The sequence below is a fragment of the Hevea brasiliensis genome, chromosome 7 (genome assembly GCF_030052815.1).
Source record: "Hevea brasiliensis isolate MT/VB/25A 57/8 chromosome 7, ASM3005281v1, whole genome shotgun sequence".
In the NCBI taxonomy this organism is placed as follows: Eukaryota; Viridiplantae; Streptophyta; class Magnoliopsida; order Malpighiales; family Euphorbiaceae; genus Hevea; species Hevea brasiliensis.
The window spans coordinates 1,102,366-1,124,628 of NC_079499.1; the positions used below are offsets into that span (position 1 = coordinate 1,102,366).

Here is a 22,263-nt window from a genome sequence, read left to right on the forward strand (position 1 = left end):
GTAGAACCCGTTGTGTTGGGATGATGTGGGTGAAAGAAAAATGATTGGACCCAAATTGTTCAATGTAATGAAGAGAAAATCGTGGTGATCCGAGATCGACTTAAGATCGCATCGCATCAGGCCGAAGTCCTACATTGATCTGAAAAGAAGGGATATTGAGTATGCAAAGGTGAGAAAGTTTTCTCAAGGTTTCTCCTTGGAAGAGAATTATGAGATTCGGTAGAAAGGGGAAACCGAGTCCTCGCTTTATCGGGCCATATGAGGTTACGGAAAGAGTGGGTCCTTTGGCATATCGGTTGGCACTACCTCGAGTTGGAGAAGATACATAATGTCTTCCATGTGTCTATGTTGAGGAGGTACCGATCAGACCCATCTCATGTACTACAAAGAGAAGAAATAGAAGTAAATCCAGACCTCACATATGAAGAAGAACCCATAAAGATTCGGCTTATGAGGTGAAGTAGCTACGGAATAAGCAGATACCGTTGGTAAAAGTGCTGTGGAACCATCATTCGGGCCAAGAAGCTACTTGGGAACGAGAGGAGGACATGAGGAGACAACATCCACAGCTGCTCAGAGATTGATACCAGGTAAAATTTCGAGACGAAATTTATTTAAGGGGGGGAGAATTGTAACACCCCTATTGGTATAGCCTGGTATATTTCATCGTTCGTGACCGTGTCGGGACAATTAATGGGATTAGGGCCACACTTAAGACAATTTGAGAAGCCATAAACACAAATAATTAGTAATGTTTAATTAGTTAACTATAAATAAGAAAAACATAACATAAGAGGTTAAACGAGCCGAGTCACAGCGATGAGTGACCTCCTGAACGCATCACAAGTCATTTTAAACTCAAATTTCAACCGTAAAAGTGACGCTGCGGTCCTTAGGACCCTTATGAACACAAAGTGGAAAAGAGAAAATCACGAAAAAGAATCATAAGTCACCAAATAATTAGGTCGTGGAGCGGAAGAAATATTGGATTATTTGCAAACCGATGAACGCGAGGGCAATTTGGTCAATTGACCGAGAGTGACTCTGACATAATCACAAATAAAATCGGAGAAAAAAAAATTTCGGAATCGACAATAGAATTAAAGAACTAATAGAAAAATAAATAGAAAAAAAAAAAAAGAAAAGGAAAGAAGTTAGAAAAGTCAAAGGTGATGTCATAAAAGAATTAAGAAATTGAATTAATTACTTTGGATTTAAGGGTCTGCCATAAGCAATCTAGATAAATGAAAAGAAAAAAATTTTTGATTACTTCATTCCGTCACTCTTTCTCCTCATTTCTCTCATTTCCCTTTCCACCATTAACACCCATTTCAAGCTTTCAAAAGCTTGATTTTATTTTATAAACTCCTAACTCCTTTAAGTAAGTCTTGTTCTTGGACTTTGACAAGCATCTTGACAACAAAAGAGGAGGAAAGAAAGAAGATTTGAAAAGGGAGAAATTCAACAAAAGAGGTTAGTGGTTAGTTTTTAATATTATGTTTAAATTCATAATTAAGTAGTTGAATTACACTAGAAATTGTGGAAAATACAATGAAATAAATTGTTGAAGGACCAAACCTAAATTTTAGTCAACTAGGGTTTGAGGATGTGTATGCATGAACTTGGTGAATTTAAAGGTGTATGTGAGCTTATTGGTGTTGAATGATTAGCATTAAAACAATTAAGTGTGATTAATTACAATAATTAGATGAATTAGGTTTGGAGGCCTAGGGTTTGAGGCAAATTTTGGAGAAATACATAAATGGCATGTTTGACCTATTGTGAAGTGAAATAGTGGTCAATTATGACCAAATGAATTGTGTGGGAATGGTAGGAAATTAAACCAATTTCGTAGGTCAATGGTCATCTCACGGCAGCATGACCAAACCCACTGAAGGACCAAAACTCAATTTTACAAGTCCAATTGATATGCCACCAATTGGAGATGAAAATAGACATAAAAGAGCACAATTTTCATTAAGTTACCATTGCCAAAAACTGACCAAAACTTGGTGAAACAATTGACCAAAGTGAGTTGATAGCAGGCTGCCATTGCACTAAACTGACCAAATGAACAGTGTGGTCATAACTTGAGCTAGGTAGGTCAAATTGACCTGAAATTTTACCAGCAATTAGATATGATATAGACCTAAAACTTTCATGAAGAACACCAACCCAAATTATGCCATTAACTCATTCAAATCATTGAGCAAAGTTAAAATTTCTGTACTGAAATTCTGCAGATTTTTAGTTGAGCAGCAATGTTTGGATAGCTATAACTCTCTCTAGAAAACTCGGATTTAGGCGATTCTTGAACCGATGGAAACCTAAGACATAGTACAACATTTCATATGAAGAAAGTGAGACCAAATTATGAACTTAACTTGATCAAACAATTGACCAAAGTTGAACCAAAAATCGACAGCACCTAAATTGCGGTATGAGCGATTGCGTGAGCGATAAACTTATTTTGGCCATAACTTGAGCTACAAAACTCCGATTGAGGTGATCCAAAAATGAGAATACACTTAAGACAATAAGGAACATTTTCTATGAAGGAAATTTTGTCAAATTCCAACAGTAGATCAACCAATGGAATAGTGCAACTTCGGAAACCAAAATCGAAAATTGGCAATTTTGCCAAAATGACCTAAGCTTTAAACAAATGACGAAAACCAACAAGTTTGGTGACCAAAATGTGGTATGTGGGTGAAGTTGGAGTTCCCATACCTATTAAGCCTTAGAAAGTCAATAATTTGACTTGAATAGTGCAGTGAATAGTAACCAGAAACACAAAATTTGAGAACGTCGAATTTAACACGTTAGAGTTAGGTAAATGTGAAGCTAAGTTTATTTTGAATTTATTTTAAGTTCTAGTACTGAAACATTGTAAAATTGTGTGTTTCAGTTGAAAAGAATATCGGGAAGGAACCCGAGGAACCGAGTCGAGGCTAAAGGACGACTCGTTTGAGGTTTGTGCACAATATTACTATGCTTTAAAAAAATTCATTGATTAAATGAATGAAATATGCATTTTATTGTTGCTTTGAATTGTTGAAAGTATTGTGACCTTACTTATGATGTTTTGATTCAAATTGTGAAAATTATTGTGTATATTTGAAATGACAATGTTTAGCAAATTGTTAAGATAAGTTTTAAAACCACAGTATCATGACCATATATTTCAACACCTCACTAGCACGACTAGTGGGGGTAATTAGTTTCGAATTTTGATTCCTTCTCTGGAGAAGTGTTGAGGTGTGCCAGTAGAAGAGGATGTGAATGGATATCCATATATTTGAGCTAGCTAGCCTTGTGACATGATTTCTCTTTAGCCTCTGGCTATCGAGATTCATGTGATTTCTCTTAGCCTCTGGCTATTGAGATTCTATTTGTTTCGAATTGCATGATTTAACTGTGGGTTTTATGAAATGTGTTTTGATACTTTGAAATAAACTTGGTTTACATGTAAAATCTTACAATGCATGATTGTATTTAATTTTCATGTTTAGTCAAATTTTTGAATGAATGTGCTTTAAGTTTTGCATAAAGATTATTTTATTATATTGTGCACCATCGAGTCTTAGTACTCAGTGATAGCTTTATTCTTTATGCAGATATAGAGATTAGAGGAGCAGCGTGAGTCTTTGAGGTGTGTGAAGTCATCGGCTTGAAGTCTTGGATATAATTTATACCCTAACTGTAAATATTTCTTTTGATGTATATATTGCACATAAATGTATGGACATGTACATGGGTCTTGAGCAGCTTGTACAAAGTTTGTATAAAAGTTGTAATAAATTTTAGTTTGGACTTCCTGAATGTAAATTTTAGTATGATGAATATATAAATTGTTTATCTTGAATGGAATACGAATAAATGATATTGATGGACAGTATTTTGAAGAAATTATTGAACTTGTGAATTTGAGAAATTGATTGAGATTGAGTTTGAAATTGAAGTAGTGGTTGAGAAAAACTTTTAGAAGTGCTTTTTACAGGTATTCGAAGAACTGTTTTCTCAAAATACAGAGGAAACTCTGTCAAAATTTTTATAAAATTTGCGGAAAACTAAAATGGCCAAAAATATTAATTAGTTTTAATTTCAACTAAATGTTTTAAATACTTATTTGAAATGCTCACCACTTGTCAAAGATAAGAAAATTGTTTTAAAATCCCTTGTAGGGTACTTAATGAGTTATCGGTAGGTGAAGTTCGGTAGTTCATTAGGTATTCTACGGGATCATGTTATGCCTTACAGAGGGGTAAGGTGTGACATTAACAGTATTAGGGATAGGAACAGAGTCTAAAGAAGTAATAAAACACCGAGAACAAGAAGACAATTGATTATAAGAAACAAAAGAAGAGATAGGGTAAGTACATGAACGTTTACCTTTACGAAGAGCAATGGGTAAGTCTAGATCAGAATTATGATCAGTATGAGGTACAGGATCGCCCAACGAAGTAGCTGGTGGAGGATCTGAGTCAGGAATCTCCAATCTCCTAGAATAAACATGAACAACGGGAGGTCGAGTAGGTCTAGAGACAGAAGGAACAGGCTGTGGGAGAGGACTAGACATTGGTTGGACAGCATATATTAAGAGATCATCCTCCTCACCCTGACTCTCATACATAAATGATGGAGGAAAAAATGGAGTGGACTCAAAAAATGTGACATCTGCAGAAACAAGATAACGATTAAGAGTAGGAGAGAAACAACGATACCCTTTTTGGAGCCGGGAGTACCCAAGGAAGACACATTTGAGAGATTTTGGATCTAATTTAGTAACCTGTGGACGAACATCACGCACAAAACAGGTACAACCAAAAATACGGGGTTCAATAGGGAATAAAGATTTTGTAGGAAACAAAGTAGTATAAGGAATATCCCCATTAAGGACAGAAGACGGCATACGATTGATCAAAAAACATGTCGTAGAAACTGCATCAGCCCAAAAGTGTTTAGGTACTTTCATCTGAAAAAGAAGAGTACGAGTTACCTCAAGAAGATGACGATTTTTTCTTTCGGCCACACCATTTTGGGATGGGGTATCCGCACAGGAAGACTGATGAAGAATGCCATTTTGTGTCATATAAGACTGAAATTGTGCTGAAAAATATTCTTTGGCATTATCACTTCTTAATATGCGCACAGAAATATTAAATTGAGTTTTGATTTCATTACAAAAGGCACAAAAGATAGAAAACAACTCAGAACGATTCTTCATTAAATATAACCAGGTAACACGAGAGTAATCATCAACAAAAGTAACAAAATAACGAAATCCAGTTTTAGATGTAATAGAACAAGGACCCCAAACATCAGAATGAACTAACTCAAAAAGGGATGAAGCCCGTTTATTGACTCTAGACACAGAAGGCAAACGATGATGTTTTGCAAACTGACACGACTCACATTCTAGTACTGATAAAGACTGAAATTGAGGACACAGCTTCTTCATGGTAGACAAAGAAAGATGACCCAATCTACAATGAGTTTCAAGAGGTGTTAAGGTACTGGAGCAAACAAGTGACCGCGGTACATGATTTTCCAAAATGTAGAGACCACCTGACTCGCGTCCTCTACCAATAATCTGCTTCGTCGTAAGATCTGAAATAAACACCGGTCGGAAAAAGGAAACAGAACAATTTAAGGTTCGATTAAGAGTACTAACAGATAGTAGATTAAATGATATTTTTGTTAGACACAAAACAGAAGACAAAGAAATTGACGAAGTTAGGTTCGATTCAGCCTAACCCATGACACACGAAGTAGAACCATCGGCTAAAGTAATGAGAGGAAGTGAGATTAGTGAAAAGCGGATAGAAGACTAGAATTACTGTCATGTGATCCGCCGCACTGAATCAATAACCCATTTGGATGAAGAAGACACAAGGCATGTAGTGGATTTACGACTCGTGATCGCGATGTGAGGAACCGGTAGGCTTTAGAGATGCACGATCTTGGGAAAATTGTGCAAAATCCTCTACAGATACTAAAATAGTTTTCTCAGAGGATGATACTGTAGAATTCTCTGCTGCCATATTTGCCATCTGTGATCGCTGATTTTTCCTTTGAAGTTGCGGACAATTATATTTTGTATGGCCAGGCTCATGGCAAGAATAACAAATGACTCCTCTTGAGTCTTGATTAGAATTAGCCTCTCCATTACGCTGATTATACATTTGCTGTAATTCCTCCTCTACTTCCTCTTCTATTACCTGTTGTCCATTTGGATTACGGCTAATAAGAGCACTCTTGGCAGTGTGAAGATTGAGTACTCTGTCTGAAGGACCCGTGTGAACGTTTCATGCAAAGAGGAAATCTCGGAATCGGAGAGAATCGAGATTTAGCGATCTCATACTCAAGGAAGGCACGCAAGAAAACTCATAACGACTAGTTGCTCCGTTGGGCTCTTTGAACTTTCACATCAGGACTAAAAGGCAACAATACATTAAGTCCTCATATACCCATTTAAAATTCATAAAATAAGTCGTGAGAGACTTATCCTCTTTCTCAGCACAGTAGAATGCCTTACAAACATCATAAATACGGGAGATATTCCTTTATCAGAATACAGAAAATCTAAGTAATCCATCAATTCCTTAACAAATTCACAGTGATTAATTAAACTAATTACCTCACTGTGAATCAAGTTCATTTGCAAAACAACGAGAATCCTCCCTTAGCCAAGTTTGTCGTGTATTATCAGTGGGTGGATCTTTAGTAAGGTGATCATCCTTATCAATGCTACGCAAATAGACCCTATCAGTCTTACTCCACTCCTGTAATTCGAACCATTAAGTTTGTGTTCGTGATCTTAGTCATCAGGAATCACATCAGAAATAACATTCTTATTGTCTGCCATTTGTTGAGACAAAGAAAACTAACCGAAACGCTAATCCAAAGTGCTTATAGCAGCAAAATAACCCAAAATAACAAATCAAGCAAATACCGAAATAGGATCTGAGAACCAAACCTCAGAAGTCCTTTAATGGTATACTGGATCACGTAATAGCACACAGTGGTGGAATGATGGGGTTGAAACGGCCGGTCAAACGGCCGGTCGGCGGCTAAGGTCTCTCCTGAGCTGGGTAGTGAGAACAAATAGTCACCCTAGATTGATGACCTGCTCTGATACCATGTAGAAAGAGATGATTCTCATTGATATCAATTAATCTGTACATGGGTATATATATACAATTGATTCCTATAATTGTGTTCTACTAATTAGGAAAAAATCATAAATAAGAAATCCTAAATAGGAATACAGAATACAGAATATACAGAGAAATAATATAGTGATTGACTTTCCATAACAGCCACAAATATGGATTAAAAGCGAACAGCAAGATAACCATCCTAGCATGGAAGAAAAGGAAAAAAGTGTCAAAATGATGTCTTAAAGATATTAATAGGGTTATCTTATATCAGGACTAAAGCTTCAAGACAAGTTCTTCCATCTTCTGCAGGATTTGCAAGGCGGCAACCTACAAAACTTGGTTGATACATGTTCATGACACTGTCCAATGAAAAATTTCGGTTATATATAAAGCATATTTGCCACTATATTAATAATAATAAAAAAGATAGGTTTTAATTCCTTTTCAAAACACATTTTATAGGAATGATTTCTCAAGTCATATACGAAGCATATTTACTTATACTGCCCAACGGAGGACAATAATATTAATTAATTTTATTTTGTTTGATTATTAAAAAAAATTAAAAGAGTTAATAAAAATAAATTATTTTTAATAATTAATTTATATATATAAATAGAGTTTATTATTTTTCTTGGCAGATACATTCCAGATGGAAATGGTGGATTCCCCAAGGAGAAATTTGTCATTTTGTGAAAAAACCAGACGCTGTTTTAGTAATTTCAGTTTCTTTCGAGTTTCTTCCTAATCTCAAATCATCACTGCTACCCCAAAGCTGCGCGCAAACGCACTTCCATCAATGGCGGCTCCTTTTACAATACTGGTTTTTTTCCTTCCTTTTCTCATCATCCAATCACCCCTCTACCTCGTCCTCTACCTCGTAAAATGAAACCCATTTTCCCTTTTCTTCTTTTTCTTGCAGCCCAATGTAGGTTCCCTGCCAGGTTCTCGAAACGCATCCCAGTTTAAAGCGCTAAGCTTCGCTTGCAGTACACTGAAGCTTCCTCGAAGGATTAATGTTTCGCCGTCTTCATCCAGCTTGTTCTTCTCGGGCTTGTTGCTTCTCTTTCCTCTTACTCTATCTTCTTCTTCTTCTCAGAGGAAAACCCACCTTCTTAGCACAATTCGAGCTATTGCTGAGGTTAGGGTTTATGCTTTAATTAGCTATTCTCTTTCTTTGGCTGTTATGTGTGTGTTCAATTGATTGTGTTTGTGCGTATGGCCCATTAGTATATAAAAACTTCCATTTGAGGTTTTAATGCGAAATGTTATGTAATTTAGTTCTTGCGTGAATTAAATTCTACAAGAAAGGAAAAAGGGTTCTGGTCTGTGTGTTAAAATTTTGAGCTTTATGTTTAATTGTAGGCAGCAGATCTACAGTCGAAGGTGACCAACAAAGTTTATTTTGATATAAGCATTGGGAATCCTGTGGGGAAGCTTGCCGGAAGGATTGTAATTGGATTATATGGTGATGATGTGCCCCAAACAGCAGAGAATTTCCGTGCTTTATGCACAGGTTGTATTGTTTTATAGTATGAACTTGTGTTTTTATGTCAATTATTTGTTAATTTTTTATTGCATTTTTCCCCTTTCTATTGTTTTCCCTACTTTGAATCTGTTATAATTAGTTTGAATTTGGCATCTTGATTAGGTGAGAAGGGCTTTGGCTACAAAGGTTCTGCATTTCATCGTGTCATCAAAGATTTCATGATTCAAGGAGGGGACTTTGATAAAGGAAATGTAGGTGGCTTGATACTTAAGAGTCTCTTATTCGCTTAACTAGCATTATGATTTGATGTGCTTATTTGGTAATATGTGTTATTGAATATAACAAAAAGTTTGATTCCCCATTTTCACTAGAAAACAATCAAAGATATCAATTGTTTGCTAGTACTTATGGCATTCTAGCATTATCAGAAGGCATATTTCCTGCTTTCTATTAGCTCACTAAAATTGGTTAGCAGAGAAAATCCCACAAAAACCCAATAAATTCAGTTGGTATATTATGGGAACTCAAATATCTTTTAAATCTTGAGCTATTTACTGCTTAATGTTCCCAATTGAGCAATACTATTGGCATAGGGATGCCCTCTACTCTGAGAAATATTGTATTGATTCATGAAAGAAGAGAATGCATCATTAGTCATTACATTGAGGTTAATCATCACTTAATCTGATAATCAACAGTGCATTAGGATTTGAATTTTCCAGAAGGGAGGTTTTTTGTGTCTGCCACATATGCATTAGTAAAACTATCAACTGCCTCTGTGCTTGAGGCATTTATTTGGAAACTACTAATGCTCAGAGTTTGAAATTTTTGCAGGGAACTGGAGGTAAAAGCATATATGGTCGTACATTTAAAGATGAAAACTTCAAATGTAAGTTCAATTATAACATTTTACCCTGGTAGAAGGTTCAAACCCCATCTTCAGTAAATGCTGCCTATGTGGTTTCTTTGGTTGAGGATGGATGAAGATGAAGACATTTGGTGCCTTTTCTATTTCTTCTATTTTTTCTAAAACATAAACAGTCTGAACGAGCTCATTTGACTTGTTCTTCCTAAATTCCACCCAGTAGTCATTTGTTCTTTCGTATGCTATACATTGTCATTTTTTTATGTTTCATTGCATTCATGTTCTGAAATGTGGGATGTTATGCAGTGGCACACATTGGACCAGGAGTAGTCAGTATGGCAAATGCAGGTCCCAACACCAATGGAAGTCAGTTCTTTATTTGCACTGTCAAGGTAGATCAATTTCTTCATACGTATATACATGCAGATAATATATAGTGTGTATATATATTTTTTTTCTGCTATATGAAAATGCTATTTAAGATTTTCCTATATGTAGATTAGAATCGTGTATTCAAGGGAAGGGAATAAAGAAGCTAGCAATTATTATTTTTAGACTAAATTTTGTATTAGTCCTTTTGATGAGTTAAAAAGTTCAAACTATTTGTGCTTTCTGGGTTTGGTGATACGTGTTCTTCTAACAGTAGGCCAAGATTTTCCTAATTTGTGGGTTACTGAAACCCACCCACAACAACCCTCCCCCCCCCCCCCCACAAAAAAAAAAAATAAATAAATAAATGAAGAAGCTTCCACTAAGACGTTTGAGAGAGGAAAAAACTTGATGTGGTTAAAGGCTTAAATTTGTTTGTGCCCATACTAGTTGGGCCAGAACATTAGAAGAAAGTGTTTGGGGGTTTTGTTTAACCTGTTTATCCTCTCTTGTTTCTTTGCCACCCTTCCTTTGTAATTGTTCTTTAGACTGCTGATGTGAACCTTGATGTCATTACCAGAATGCAAGATTGATTTTTATTTTACAAGCATAGCTTCTCTTCTTGATTGTGGTTAACAGAATTGTACCTACTTAAAAGACATGAAGTGCTTAAAAATTTAATGCAATGGCTTACTATGGACCCATTTTTCTATTTTTTGAGCAACTGATATTGGTGTTATACTGATTGGACATGTATATTCTATTAGTGTTACTGTGCATTTCTTTTGATCAATTGTAGCATATAAAAGGCTTACTAGTTAGTCAAGGCTTAGAAGATTTTTGCAATTACAGCTGTCTGACTTGAGGTATTGATATATATATATTCATCTGTATTTGGCAAATGGCAGACCCCATGGCTGGATCAGCGGCATGTTGTTTTTGGACAAGTTTTAGAAGGCATGGACATTGTGAAGTTGATAGAGTCACAAGAGACGGACAGAGGAGACCGTCCCAGAAAGAGGGTGGTGATCAGTGACTGCGGTGAACTTCCGATGTCTGCGGCATGACATTCAAGCTGTCCATTTTCTTCATTTACAAACTTCAAATTAGTCTACCCCTTTCAAAGTATTCTTGTTTGATGACATTGTAATTGGTGGAAAATATTGAACAAGGAAATTTTGTCCTCAGGATTTTGTTTTATCATTTTATGACACGGTTATTGAGATGTTTATCATTTGGTATATGATTGAATTGTGTTGCACATTGTTTTTGATGCGTATGATGCAAGCCCATTGATTGGATTGAAAATATTGTCCCTATGGACAGAGAATGTGATTCCCGAGTGAGCTTGGACATGGCCTACTTGGAACTTTACTTTGAGCTCAGGAACTGAACCGAACGAATTGGATGCTTAAATGGGACGGACTTGAGCTTCATCAATAAACCATGGCTTGAAGCTTAGGGCTAGGATCCATGAGGGATTGATTCTACTAGTCAAAGAGACCTTCAAGAGTGATGATAGTGTTTTATCTCCAAGGAAATAACAATGCATTTTGAAAGAAATCGGAGTCATATCCAGAACTGTGAAATTTAGAGGGATCTGGTGATTAAGGGAGGACGTGCATCGCCCAAATGACAACTTCTAACTGAAACAGTGTCCTTGGATGTTGGTCGTGCAACTTTGCAAGAGCAGAATTAGATAAAGGAAGATAGAGATGGTATTAGAGATAGGAGTTTGGTGGTGTTGCTGTGTGATTCCCTGCGAGAAGAAAGAAAAGAAAACTAATTACCCCAATTCCTAGCAAACCTCAACAAATCCTTCTGCTACTAAACAAACTTACCAGGATATGCAACGAGACCAAAGCAATTGCAAGGTACCTGTTGCTGCCACTGCAAACAGCACATAAGCAGGTTATGGTGGCCAAGGCCATGGCTATTTAAAACCTAGTATCAAAATTTCTCATTTCCAGTTCGAACATTATTTGAGCGACATATACATTGCTTATATATAGTTGTGAAATTTTGTCTTGTGGATATGTTATTGGGAGGTTGGATTAATGACCTATTTAGTATTATTATTTGAGCTTATATTAAGAGAAAGTTATTTTGAATATATTAGTTAGATGTTATTAAAAATTATTTTAATATTAAATTTAATATATTTTAATTAAAAAAATATTCTAAAATTATATAAACAATTAAAAAAAAAAGCAGGTTTATGTATATAAGGTTAAAAAAAAAAATATCTAAATTACTGGCCAAAATTACTAAGAATGGATGTTCTAACCAAGAAGCAATAACGGTAAGACATCCTTGGATTGGACTTCGGGTTCAAAATCATGTGCTTGGAGGAGGATTCTGTAGAATCCTTAGCCACGTGACATCTTGCAGTGGACCCACCTGGAAAGATGCAAGTTGGCCACTGTTCAAAAGAAAGGCAGGCCCCATATGTACTGGCGGCTTCGGCTGGGGAGTGGGAGTGACCTGTGATCCCGATCTTGACACGTTTACTCATCCAAGAGGAAAGCGAAAACGACACATCATGTGGGCGTGGAGTTGCGTGTTGGACCTTCTCTCGCTCTTCCTCCATTGAGATTCTGTCGGTGACTTTTCTATCTTTTCTTACCCAAAACTGTAATTACAATATCATTAGCCACCGCTACAGTCTCTAATTTTGTTCCCAATTGCCTTTGCTTTCTTAATCATACGATTATTATTTGATTTTGCCTTTTCTTGTCCATTTCATCAGCTTTGCAGTGGAATAATTTTCCCTTCAGCATTCCCCACCTGCTGGTCTGCAATTGTATATCATTCGTACCATAATTTTCAATATTATCAAATTAAAACTTATTAATCCTTTAAACATTAAAAATCTTTAAATCAAAATTTGGATAATAATTACTGTAATTTACCAAGTTTATTTTTTTTCATTAAATAAAAACTTTCCCATAAAACATATGTATCATATGAAAAGCACAATAGTAGAAATATGGTTTGTCATTAGTGTTTTTTTTTTAGTGGTTTTACCTACTTATGGCCATGGGTGGATTTCCACTTTTCAAGAAAGGCCTTAAAAAAAAAAGTTGTTAACAGTACAAATATTTCTGCTCATTACTACAAAGTCTCATTTGAGAATGAATAATGAGTCATCGCCACCCACCACTTCTTTAGTAAAAAATGCTTCAAAAAGGTCATTCTCCATTGACTTTATTGCTATAATATAATATTAGATTGAGAAAGAGAAATGATCCACCATAAATCCTTCTCAGTCCCATTGCACATGACAATTTTATTTATTTATTTATTTATTTCTTTCTTGGTGTGTGAAAAGTACACCTAAAACGATGTCAATCACACTTAGCAAGAATTTACACCTTTCAAGTCTCAACTCATTCCTGTAATGACAAGAATCTTGAAACCTCAGGTCATGCAATTCATGATAGTGGCCAGTAGGGTACGTCACAGCTACTTCCAGATAATTCCACCATAGAATTTGACTTCGGAAATTAAAGAATCTAGTTGGATTCGCATTTTCAATCAATTTTTAACTATTGCTAGCTAGAGTTGTTGAAGCTTTTTGGCTTTACTTAAAGATTTTGGTAAACCTGCTTGTAGGTTTTAAACTCTGCTCTGATCTTTATGGTAATTGAAAACTCAAAAGTGGTAATATCCAAACATCCCTTTCATTAGTTGAGTTGGTAAGATTCTAAACAATCAACCTGTCAAGAGAAGAAAACATTTGTTCTTCTCTGATATGCTATGCATCTTGTACTTGCTGTAGTTAAATGGGTAGAAGAGTATTGTCCTAGCTGCTCTCTGATACATGACATTATTGCATTTCTTGTTTATGGATATGGTTCATAGATGGCCCAGTAGAATAAATGAAACAATTGAGTCCATACAGAAATAGAACAATGATATGAAAAGATATTCACAAGAAGATTTACAAGTTGAAATTTGTTGCAAGTTTCAGGAATGACAAGATCAACAGCTGATTGACCTAAAGCTAAAATCTATGCTGCTATGCCAACCTATACTAACATGTACACAAGCTCACAGATCCTAGTTTAGCTAATGATCTGCTCAGGAATAGAACTTTATTAAACCCAAGTTGTAAAGGAACTTCTCTGATCTAGATCGAAAGAGATTACCCAAGGAGAATCTCCCATTTTCCTGGGGAGGAGTCGATTGAGCATCATCCTTCACACGGAGTATAGTTAGTCCAATCTCTTTTCTAACTAGTTCAATTGTTTCACTCTTCACTGGATGTCCTGATGCATCAGTCACATAGAAAACATTCACAGCCTGGGAACCCCTGGTTGTAACCTCTGCTCGAGTCACTGACAGACCATTTTCCCTAAATATGCGGGTCACCTCAGACAAAAGGCCAACCCTGTCTTCACCACAAAGTTCTAGTCTTATACCCTGCATTACAAAGAGTTGAGAACATGAATATGAATCACACATGGAGAAAATTGGAGACTAGCATCAAAGTTGAACTTACAAAAGTTTATACCTCAGGAGTTCTCCTTCTGATAGCTGCCTCCAAGCAGTGGATTACCCTTTGCCTCTCTGCTTCAGAACTAATAGGGGACCCATCCATATGCCTGATATAATATTCCTGTCCAACAAGAAACAAAATTGAGATCCTATGCAGCAATTGTTTGGTCAAATAAGGATATTCAAGAATCTCTCCCTTTTTTTTTAAAAAAAAAAAAAAGAGTACAAAGCTGCTATAATGATCCCTGATTGAATAATAAGCTCAACTATAACAAACACTATGGTTACAAGAGAATGAGAATCATTAAGAATGAATTTTGACTTTTGAAAGCAAAAGTTTTCAACTTGCACAATATTAAGTAAAATTATCCAGAATATTTAAAGTGCATTTTGAGGGAATTAAGAACAACCTGATAAGCCTCTGGCCCTTCAGCTATGACAGTTGCATGATATACAACATATTGCATATCTGTTAATGTACACACAGTATCAAAAAGTAGCTTAGGGCGGTCAGGGCACCTCAAGTTCACAGCCGTGTATCCCTTATCTGCACAATTTTCTACTGTTACAAGGGGTTTGCTACGTTCACTTGTTGATCCACAATCCGCATCATCCATATCATAGTCACGATCAGCATACATCATCTGGTGCAACCTCCTTTCCTTATGAGTGGAACCCACAGACACAGCTGTATTTGCACTTCGTTTATCCCTATCTCCCTTCAGAACATACAGGAGGAGCTGTTTGATCTTAGTGAGTCTATCATGAACATCAATAGGTAATCCAGTAGCTTCATCAGTTATGTAAACAACTGATGCCATTCGTGAATTGTGAGTCCAGACTTCTGCAGCCACCACGTTACATTTGAGGTCAGTAAGAACAGCAAAAACTTCTGAAAGCAAGCCTGGACGGTCTCTTCCAGTCAATTCAATAGTTGTGTTTTCTGTGGCAGCTTGGACACCTACAGACCTTCTCAAGGACCGGAAGCTGCGTGCTCTTGGTCCCAACGACTGTGACATGTAAACTAACTCATCAACATGACATTGAAATCACCTGCCTCCACAAATAATGATGCTAAAATTTCATAGTACAGACCAAATATCAATCAATGCTTCTTCCTTGTCTAGTCCTTTTGTCATTTACTCATTGATGTCTCAAATTATGGAGTGTGATTAAAGCAGCTAAAAATTGTATTCTACAACTTAAGTACCCAAAATAACTTATCAAAAGGACTGGTTCTGTTTCTTCCATGACTTTTATAGACCAACATTTTTTTTTTTAAATGATCCTTAGAATTGAATAGCAAAAATTTAGACTCAAAATGAATACAAAATCAATAATCACTGCAAGATTATTTCAAAATTGAAGGAAAGGCTAGAAACCTAAGAACATAGAAGAACTAAATGAAGCAAGGTTTTCATTGACTACCTAGGGCCATGATTCATTTTTGTAATACAGTAAAGAGTCCAACTTTAGAGTATCTGATAATAAGAAATCAATCTAAGCTCCCTTTGAAACCAAATATTTATAGTTTATTTACAATAATTAAAGTTAAGAAATGGAGACTGGCTTTCCAGATTTACCTGTTGGATTCGTTCAGCCACATCATCCTTAGAGAGCTTATTCCCATGTTGATCTGTGACATGAAACACTGCAAATAACCAGTGAAAACAAGAAAAATCAACCATACAGCAATAAGTTATAAACCCACCAAATTAAATGAAAAGCAAGGGACCAAAAGCTAACCATCCATGAACCATTCCCCATCAGAAGAAATGTAAGCTCGTTTAATTATAAGATCCAAATCAGTCAAAACCTGAACCACCTCCAACAAGCTACCTCGCTTATTTGCACTATCAACCTGAAAATTATCACATAAAAAATCAAATTCTAAGTAATTTAATGAATCTCCGATAAAAATAACTAAAAAAATCGAAATGATTCAATCAAACACCTTAATCAAAGTGGCTTTCCCGCTCGAGTCATTATCAACAGTAACCCTGCAATTCAAGGGTCCAAAAGAAACAACATCATATATCCATGTGCCTAAAACCTTGAAACTCCACCATTTTCAGGCCAAGAAATGGAAATTCCGAGAAAAACAAGAGAGCCCACTTGAATTCAACAGCAAAAAACGACGACAAACAACAGAAACCTGAAATCTCAATTAACCAAAAGAAACAGAAACATAATAATACTACCTAGGAGGGTTCATTCGAATCACGAGCTTCTCAAATTCATCACCCATTATGAAAGAAGGAGACCAACAATCCATTTGAACCAAAAAAGGTAAGAAATTTTCGTGAGAATCAAGAATGGAGGTGTCTTAAAAGACTTAGAGAAATGGGTTAGCTCTGTTTCTTTGCACTTTTGGACTCCGAGTTCAGTTTGCGGCTATGCGTTTGTTGGAGTGGTGGTGGTAGTACGGGTGGCTTTTGAGTTGGACGAAGAGTTTTGGAGGGACCTTAACTTAACCAAAAAAACACAATACCAAACAAATCCTCATAATTATAAAAAAAAAAAAAAAAAAAAACCATAATTCAAGAAAAAAAATTAAAGAAAGAAAGAGAGAGAGAGAGAGAGAGAGCATGGGACACTAGGACTCTGCCATCCTGGCTTGTCGCTGGTGAGGTGGGCTCCACCAAACTCTTCCTCCTCCTAACATTCGGTGTTTGTGTTGTGTTTTTTTTTTTTCCTGTCTCACAAGGCGGCTCTAGCTCTACGCTTTCTTCATTTCTATTATTGCTAGTAGTTTTGCTTTGCTAATGCTAGCTCAGCCTCAGCTGTAGGAATGGTAAATCATTGAGGTTTTTATGGTTATCTGATTTAATTAAATTTTAATAAAATAAATTTAAATATTTATAATTTAATTTAAAATAAATTTAAATTTAAAAAATAATATTTATAATAAATTTAAATTAAATTTAAATTTTATATATTAAATATTTATTATATGTATTTATTTATATAAATATTTAATTAATATAAAATATATTTTTTATAATAATATTTATAAATTTTTATATATTTTATTTTATATAAAATAAAATTTAAATATTTTATAAAATTATTAAAATTTTAAAATATAAATTATTAATAAAAATAATTTTTTATGTAAAATATTAATTAAAATATATAAAATTAAATAAATTTAATTTTTTTTTAAATTATAATAATTAAATTTAAGATAAATTTAAATTTTAATAATATTAATTAAATTTAAATTTAAATAAAATAATTTTCGTGAGTACTCTAGCCCTCATCTCTAGTGAGCTTGGGTTAAGTAAAAGTATGCTCTTCTTTATAGCCCTGTTTTATAGAGTACTTTTCCAAGGTCTCTGTGTTACTTTTTCATCATGCAAGAATCAGTGTTCAAATCTTGGTTCTCTTTGCTTTTATTGTAGCGCTTCTTCATTTTGGTTCATAGAGAGAAGGGGTAGGGCTACTATAAAGAAGGGTCTTAGTTAAGGACTCCCCTACCCTTAACTTTTAGTACTTTATCAGGATCACAGCAAAATCTAATCAAGATTTTCCTGTGCTTTATGTTTATGTAAGCATCCCATTTGGACCAACATTTTTATAATTTTGATATCTAGTTGGATTTTGTTGGACTTTAGGGCACTCCCATTTCCTTAGGGTTAAGGGAAGCCCAACACTCTCTCTCACAATGTTTCCATATATGGTAGGATTCTGCTATGCTTTAGGGTATGCCTATATCTCTCCATTTTCATACTTAAAACATCTCTGGCATCTCAATCCCCTGATTTCATTTGTTTGGCAACATGTGGAATAAAGAATCACCCACTTCTTCTATTTCTCTATATTGATTAATTTTCCACCCCCCAACAAAAAAAGGAAAATATCTAAATTTTTTATTAGTATTTAGTTATGGGTCATTGGGTATCTCTCATCATCCCCACTCCTTCGAATATGAACATTTATAATATAGTGGCAGCAATGTGTTGCGCACAAAATAAGCAAAGGATATATAAGTTGGGGGCGTAGCTTGCTCCCTCCATAATTTTAAGTCTCTTTATAATTATTCACAATTAATAATATTAAAAATTGAGTTGACAAACTCAAACAACATTTACAATTATAATGTGTTTGGCCAAATGTTAATGGGGATAGTCAAAATGGTAAAAATAAGGATGACAGATGGAATTAGGACATGAAACGAAAGAGAAATGGGAAGAATGGAGAACGCCTTTGTCCATCATAATGAAGCTTAACAATTAGTGCCACTTGCCATATGTGCTTTCTTGTGCACGTGATTCGCACATGGGGAGTTGGAGTGATAGGGTTTGTTGGCGTGGTTAGGTTGTCTGTCTAGACATTTTGGCCACTACCACTTGCAACATGAATCATCTATTTTCTTCTTACAATTTCTAACATAAAATTTTTTAGAAAAGCCCATAGGGACAAACAATGCCTTATTAGTGTTTTGAAGGGAATCAAGACAGCAAGAGCAGGATGTGAAAGGCCCAACAATGTGTTTGGGCTTTCTTCTTCTCTTACTCATGATTTTGTGTACCTTAGGATTGGCCATTTTCATGTGCAAAAACTGGGATTGGTTGCTCTCTATTTCCTTTTTCTTATTTTATTTCTCATTGCTCAGTAGTCCTCTGCAGTCTGCCAGCCAGCCTGCACTGCACTCGCGAACCCCACCTCACTTCTGCTTCTAACACTGTGATGTTGCTTTCTTTTCTGAATCAAGGAAGGTTGACTTGAATCAATTTTTATCTACACATTAACATTTTGTTTTTATTTTTCCAATTCCTTCATTCTTCTCATTTTCTCTTTCAAAAAATATTTATAAACTATCAATAATATTAAAACCTTCTTTAAAATTGTAAAAATTTAAATTTAAATCATCAGATAAATCGTAAACATCATAATCAGCACTTGATGTTTAGAATATGGAATCCTTCAGCACTTGGCATGTTGGAAACTCAGGGAGTAAAAACAAACATAACATATTTGGAAAGTGAGTCATGAGTGAGTGTGAAGTGATAATCCTTAATGGACTGAAATCCACTTCTATCTTATAGCCTATAGGTGGTCCAAAAACCCATTCCATAGGTCCATAAACCATTGTGTGGACTAACCCACTTGTCCCAAGTGCTGCAATTGTCTCCTTCTGTCTTCTTTTGTTTTGTTTTTAGAAGGTTGCAAATTCAGCTGCCCAACTTCTTGTTTTCGGATGTGTATTAAAAGTTTTGGAACCAACCATATTCTTGGCCATGAATAATTCATATATATTATGGGGTAATTTTAAAAAAGTATTATGTGATCTCATACATTTATTTTGTTTAAAAGAGAGAATTTAATTTTTCTTCAAACAAATACTACATAATTTTGTGCTTATTCTACCCATCCTCTTATTAATAACATGTTGACGTGATATACATTTAATATAATTACAGATATAGATAAAATAATAACATGAAATCACATGATAAATAAGAACGTGAAATCACATGATATCTATTTGATAAAAAAAAAATAAACTTTTGTCCATTAAATGATAAAGTTTGAAAACACATAACACTTTTTATGAAATAAGATTTGATTCGGGATTTTATAAATATTCCGAAAGAGAGAGTTTAAAATAATTGGAATTTTTTTTTTTTTGAGGTTGGATGCAATTACTATTTGGCAAGTACAGAATTTGAAATTATCCCTATATTATTATATATAAACCCTAAGAAGTCAATTATCTTCCTGTTCATGTGGGAAGATTAAAATCATTTCCATTATACTTGAATGATTCTTTCACAGAATTATCTTGGCTGTTAACATATCTTCCGGCTTACCAACGCTGCTGAACACCCACTCTGGGTTATTGGATTGGCTAAAAATAAACTTTAGGACGGATAAGTAGCCCACTAATTTGAAGGCTCACATGCAAAATGATATAATTGCAAGGTGCATGGAAGATCTAAGCTAGGGATTTAATGGCGATCTTTGATGAGGATAGCTACTGTAATTGAAAGAAATTAAGGAAAAAGTTTAAATCTGCTTAGATGCCGTAGTGGAATTTTTCTCAATCTTTATTAGATATTCAAGACAAGATAATTGCTTGATTCAGATAAGCAAGAAACAAGAGAGAAAACATGCCGAACAGTACAAATATTTTTGTAATAGATAACACATCCTGCAAAAAAGATTTAATATGAAACAAACTCAAATGCAATCTTCAAACCATGTTCTCTTCACATTTCATCCTGCATCTCACAAATCAAAAGGAATATTAATATTTAGTAGGGTAACTAGTAACCCATAAAAAGCAGAAGTTTTCACTCAGAAGAACTAGAGAAGCACCTGTTTTTTGCAGACTTGGATGAAACTGCTGATCAAAGGAACTGAAGCCGGCAGCCAAAACCAGCATCAGAAAACTATTGAGACCCCCAATTCATTACACTCATTTGATTTCTTGTCCATAAAGACAAGGAAAATTATGTGAGATAATTGAGTCCTTTTACCATGCTACTCATTCCTAATAAGGTTTTCCATCAGAAACTCCTGTCTCAATTTTCTAATGCCTTGATCCTTGAGAGTCATCCTCATCAGGATTTTGTTGCTGCTGCTGCTGTTGCTGTTGCTGATTAAAGGAATTTAGGCTGCTGCGGCTCTGTCCCATCTGCTGGTAAAATTGGCTCAAAGCCTGAGAATTCAACATCCCTGTTTGCCCATCCTGAGAAAGCCCAAGCTCCAAACCTGGAACTTGCTGATTAGTACCACTAAACATGGAGTAAAAACTCATCAAACCCATATTAATATTTGGGAATTCAATCCCATGGAACCCAAATTTTGACAAATTATTGGAGTTTTCGTTTGCAAAATTGGACGCTGACTGGCTGGTATTTGAAATAAATCCTGCTCCAATTCCACCAACAGAGGGCCATATCCCACTTGCTAAATTAGATCTTCCCAAATTACCACTCATCATTGCCCAACTGGCCTTGTCTCTGGACCCAATACTTGGTCCCAGCCCTTCCATCTTTGTATGCAATCCTGTAGAAGCAGAGCTCCCCTGTTGAGAAACAGAGGCCCCTGCAGCTGCAAGAGCTGAAGCTGGAATCGTCCCAGTACCAGTTGCAGCAATAATCGATGGTTCAGCTTGCTGTAACAGCCACTGAATTGTTTCACCATCAGATTTATGACCCAATTCTCTTGTCAACTGAAAAATCCTTGCGGCACAAAGAGCTGGCATCCTTATCCTTCTTCCTCTACCATCTACTTTCTTGTGCCTGTCTTTGTTGGAGCTTCTCTTGGGTGCTAGTTGCTTCTTGTTATCATCTTTATTTGCGATCATAATTTGGAAATCCTTGATCTCTGCAGGGTTCTTGTTGTTGCTATTGCTGTTGCTGTTGTTGTTCTCTGCCATGGTTGGTTTTGGGGGAGGATTCAAGAAGGTGGGCAACTCTTGTTGATGGTGATTTGGGCCCTTTGGTTCCATGGGAACAAAGGAAAATAGGTGCCTCTTTGATTGAATAATGTGACCTCAAAAAGCATATACTTTCTTGTCCTCTCAATTGATTTGTCAATCTATTTGGCTTATTGTTCAAACATTGGAATCACAATGTTTCAACTTAAAGTTACTACTTAAATGATTTTAGATAACTGCATTTGTCTTTTCTTTGACCAATTGGTATTGGGTTTTATCTTCAATCATGCATCAACTAATAAATCCATCCACTGTTTCATCACCTGCCTTGCACTTCCAAAATCCACATTCTAGTTTTTCTCTCTCTCTTAAAAAAAAAAAAAAATTCTGTCATAACCTATAATCGAATTTTAAGTTAATCATATCTAAAGATTTATTATTAATCGCGATTAGATTAAAATTTTGAGCTTTTATGATTAATTTTTTT

The 22,263-nt window shown here is 35.3% G+C and overlaps 3 protein-coding genes across 3 annotated transcripts; 1 reads left to right on the plus strand and 2 right to left on the minus strand.

Annotated features, from left to right (window-relative positions):
• The first annotated feature begins 7,804 nt into the window (after positions 1–7,804).
• On the plus strand, positions 7,805–11,147 carry LOC110638180 (photosynthetic NDH subunit of lumenal location 5, chloroplastic). The gene is made up of 7 exons (XM_021788641.2): positions 7,805–7,986; positions 8,086–8,304; positions 8,529–8,679; positions 8,815–8,903; positions 9,487–9,541; positions 9,824–9,909; positions 10,795–11,147. Exons 1-7 carry the CDS (start codon positions 7,963–7,965, stop codon positions 10,951–10,953), a joined length of 783 nt encoding a protein of 260 aa, XP_021644333.2. The 5' UTR covers positions 7,805–7,962; the 3' UTR covers positions 10,954–11,147.
• A 2,617-nt stretch (positions 11,148–13,764) lies between these two features.
• Positions 13,765–16,897, minus strand: LOC110638177 (ACT domain-containing protein ACR4). The gene is made up of 7 exons (XM_058149574.1): positions 16,588–16,897; positions 16,341–16,386; positions 16,133–16,247; positions 15,970–16,037; positions 14,797–15,396; positions 14,403–14,507; positions 13,765–14,311 (listed from the first exon to the last, which is right to left on the minus strand). Exons 1-7 carry the CDS (start codon positions 16,659–16,661, stop codon positions 13,970–13,972), a joined length of 1,350 nt encoding a protein of 449 aa, XP_058005557.1. The 5' UTR covers positions 16,662–16,897; the 3' UTR covers positions 13,765–13,969.
• Positions 16,898–20,418: 3,521 nt separating this feature from the next.
• Positions 20,419–22,037, minus strand: LOC110638178 (transcription factor TCP20). Its single transcript, XM_021788640.2, has 2 exons — positions 20,711–22,037; positions 20,419–20,613 (listed from the first exon to the last, which is right to left on the minus strand). Exon 1 carries the CDS (start codon positions 21,846–21,848, stop codon positions 20,925–20,927), a length of 924 nt encoding a protein of 307 aa, XP_021644332.2. The 5' UTR covers positions 21,849–22,037; the 3' UTR covers positions 20,419–20,613; positions 20,711–20,924.
• Between the last annotated feature and the right edge of the window lie 226 nt (positions 22,038–22,263).

Coding starts and splice junctions, on each gene's coding strand:
- LOC110638180 (XM_021788641.2), top strand. CDS start 7,963: ATGGCGGCTCCTTTTACAATACTG. Junction 8,680..8,814: donor TTTCCGTGCTTTATGCACAG/GTTGTATTGTTT, acceptor CATCTTGATTAG/GTGAGAAGGGCTTTGGCTAC. Junction 8,904..9,486: donor GGGACTTTGATAAAGGAAAT/GTAGGTGGCTTG, acceptor AAATTTTTGCAG/GGAACTGGAGGTAAAAGCAT.
- LOC110638177 (XM_058149574.1), bottom strand. CDS start 16,661: ATGGATTGTTGGTCTCCTTCTTTCATAATGGGTGATGAATTTGAGAAG. Junction 16,248..16,340: donor GGAAAGCCACTTTGATTAAG/GTGTTTGATTGA, acceptor GATAATTTTCAG/GTTGATAGTGCAAATAAGCG. Junction 14,312..14,402: donor TCAGAAGGAGAACTCCTGAG/GTATAAACTTTT, acceptor TTTGTAATGCAG/GGTATAAGACTAGAACTTTG.
- LOC110638178 (XM_021788640.2), bottom strand. CDS start 21,848: ATGGAACCAAAGGGCCCAAATCACCATCAACAAGAGTTGCCCACCTTC.